General features: G+C 43.5%; 1 protein-coding gene across 1 annotated transcript in view; it reads right to left on the bottom strand.

Annotated features, from left to right (window-relative positions):
• Positions 1-2,668: 2,668 nt before the first annotated feature.
• Positions 2,669-3,087, bottom strand: part of CUNH10orf95 (chromosome unknown C10orf95 homolog) — a 1,315-nt gene continuing 896 nt past the window's right edge. The window contains exon 2 of the mRNA XM_030886018.1: positions 2,669-2,704. Coding sequence (XP_030741878.1) covers positions 2,669-2,704 — 36 coding nt within the window. The remainder of the gene's footprint in view (positions 2,705-3,087) is intronic.

Here is a 3,087-nt window from a genome sequence, read left to right as displayed (position 1 = left end):
TTTATGGTTATGCATTTCCACCAAAGTAAGTTGTATGTCCTCGGTTTACATAAAAAAATCAATTATGTCATCATTATATATATTTTACTTTGTAATTAATCATATCTTATTAGAACATACTTTGAAACGAAGCAAGTATTCTGCTTATCATTAACTTTCATCCATTAGTGATTCTTACCTGAGTCACCACTGATGGTTGAGATGATTTTCAAGTTTTATTCTTTCTTTTATAAGGAAGAGCTTTCCCTTCATATTTACTTATGTAGCAGTTAGTTATTGCCAGCGTGAACTATTTACTGGGTTATAATCTGTTACTATTATATGTTTTGAAGCTTTAATTGTCCCGGATTTGGCCAGTGGAAGTCCCTTCAAGATGGCCCCATTATTCCTGTGACAGTTTTGAGTGCTGCTTTATTTTCTGGCCCAAATTCTTCCAGGCTCACATGGTTCTTTCCCTACCCCAGCTCTGGCAGCAGCTGGTTCTCCAGGGGTTCTGGTTCCTTATGGTGGAGAATGGGTTTTAGAATCAAAGGTCTGCGCACAGTCTGTTCTTGTAGGTATGGGTGTCATTGCTCAGTGATTCCATTTCTAAGTACTTAGAAATTCAGATTCCTGAATTTAGATCATAAAACTTAACACTTGCATATGTGAACAAAGATGCATATTCAAGGTCATGCTTCTCATCACCTTCATTTCTTCCAAACGAGACCAGAGCTGTGTGTTCTCTTGCCTTCTCTGTATTTCCACGAGATCCCTCGAGTCTCTTCCCCAGAACAACCAAAACAATCGGACCATGTGGCCCTCCAGACACTAAGAATCCGAACAGTAAAACCCCAAGTCCTCCACGACTTCGAGACCCCACACGACCTGGCTTCATCTCTGGTTTCATCTGCTACCACCTATCCCTTCATTCACAGGACACAGACACTCCAAACCCAGGATCTCTGTGCCTGCTTTTCTCCCCCAGGTATTTAAATGGATTGAAAGGCCTTCATCCTGGTCTCTGTCCACCTCTTGAGAGATGCCTCTTCTATCCCATCTAAATAGTGTAGGTTGCAGATAAAGCTAACTCCTGACGACCGGATATATAATAGAACGAATACTACCCTGTCCTGTGCCATCTCCCAGCACTCTACCAGACAATATTATGCTGTTCTCTATAAGACTGTCATTGGCTAATTTTCAAAGCATATCCCTAAGCCTTTTTTCTTAGTCTTTTTGTTTGGACCCCGCTGATATTTGAAATAGCTTACCAATCAAAGCGGCACAGAAGCTACCAAGGCACTGTGACAAACTGTCAGCTAGGTGGTGGATCTACTTAGAATCCCACTGTGACATCACTGTCTGATGTTATATATTCACCTCTGTGCTTGTCAGTCTCCTCTACTGAAATGTAAGCTCCACGCAGCTTGCTTGGTTTTCTGCTGTAGCTCCGTACCTACAATACTACCCAGCTCTCCGATGGATGGCTGTTGAATAAGTGAAGATAACTTTCTCTCCTTGTGACTTTGGCCTAGAGTCTCTCCTCGCTGTCCTCATTGCACGGTTAATAGATTCATAATCTCTAGATTTTAAATGTTACTTCTACAGAGAAACCTTCCCTGATTACCATATTCTTAAATTCTACCACCCCACCCCCATCTCTCTCAGCCTTTCATTCCTGCAATAACAACGCTTGTAACAACTCCCTTTATCTATTTGCCAGTTGCCCCATGCCCAAGTCTTCTAAGCCCCATGAAGGCCTGTCTCCTTTACTATTGTGTCCCTAGGGTTTAGAAAAGTTCCTAAAATAACAGGCACTTAAGAAATTTAGGAGTCTTGGTGATGTAGTGGTGAAAGAACTTGGCTGCTAGCTGACCAGTTGGCAGTTGCAGCCCACCAGCTGCTCCCGGAAGAGAAAGATGGGGCAATCGGCTTCTGCAAATATTACAGTCTTGGAAATCCTACGGGCAGTACTCCGCCCGTCTCACAAGGGCTTTTTGAGTCAGAATTGATTCATTGACACTGGATTAGGGTTTTAGTTAGACTTTTGTTAGATTTTTTCCCCTTGAGTACGAAGTAAGCTTATTATAGCTCAATCTATGATCAGAAAGTTAATTCTCAAGACTTCAAATATGTAGGTAACATAACATTTGCCATCTCAACAACTTTTAGTAGCTCAAAATTGGTCACCCAAATGGCATGAAACAATGGGTAGCTGTTAATGAATGAAGCTGCTCTATGTATGCACACTGGCACAAAATGAGTCTCTGGTATAGTCAGTATAAAATGCTACAGGCAGAGCAGTGCAAGACCTTTATGCAATTAATACTGTGTACATAGAAAACGGGGAAAATAACAGATTGAATACCAGTGATCATTTTCAGGTTAGGGGAGTTAGTAAAGACTTTAACTTAAAAAAATAAAGACTTTATTATATATCTACCACAGACTTTAAATAAACACTAACATTTGAATTCTTGGTACGTCAGGCACCGTCATTCACTCATAAACTCGACCTCATGGGCTCACCTCTTTGACCAACGAAGACAACGAAGCTCAGGGAGCCCAAAGAAAACGTCAGAGCCAGCGCTAAACCTAGAAGTACCCCTTCTCTAACCACCCCTGCCATACTTCACCAATAGTTCATGCCCTCAATCTGGGTGGTGGGCTACAGGAGCAAGGAAGGCTAGAAGCGGGTGTCAGCCTGTCCACTGGAGGAGAGCTGGGGAAGAGGGAACCAGGCCCTGCTGGGCCAGGGCCACACCTCTGGAGACCAGCTGTCTTCTGGCCACCCTTCTAGTGGGAGGTGAGGCTCCCGTGACAAATTTGAAAAGACTCACACATAGATGATCTCATTTATTTTTCATGACAAGCAGGTGGATCACTGGCTCTGAGCTTGGGAAGCTTGGCTGGGGGTAGAGAGGAAGAAATGGAAAGTTAGGACTAGGGGAGGGGGTTCTGGGGAGAACAAAGTGCAGGGGGAGAGAATTGGGCTAAGCAAGGATTCCGGTCCACATGCAGCCTTTCAAAGCCAGTCTGGATGGAAAGGAACCAAACACCCAGACGACTGCCCGTCCATCCCTTCTCGCCTTTCTCCCATCATCC

This window comes from Echinops telfairi, unplaced genomic scaffold (assembly GCF_000313985.2).
Source record: "Echinops telfairi isolate 266 unplaced genomic scaffold, ASM31398v2 ScPeMD7_70;HRSCAF=299, whole genome shotgun sequence".
In the NCBI taxonomy this organism is placed as follows: domain Eukaryota; kingdom Metazoa; phylum Chordata; class Mammalia; order Afrosoricida; family Tenrecidae; genus Echinops; species Echinops telfairi.
This window is presented reverse-complemented; position numbering and strand designations above follow the sequence as displayed.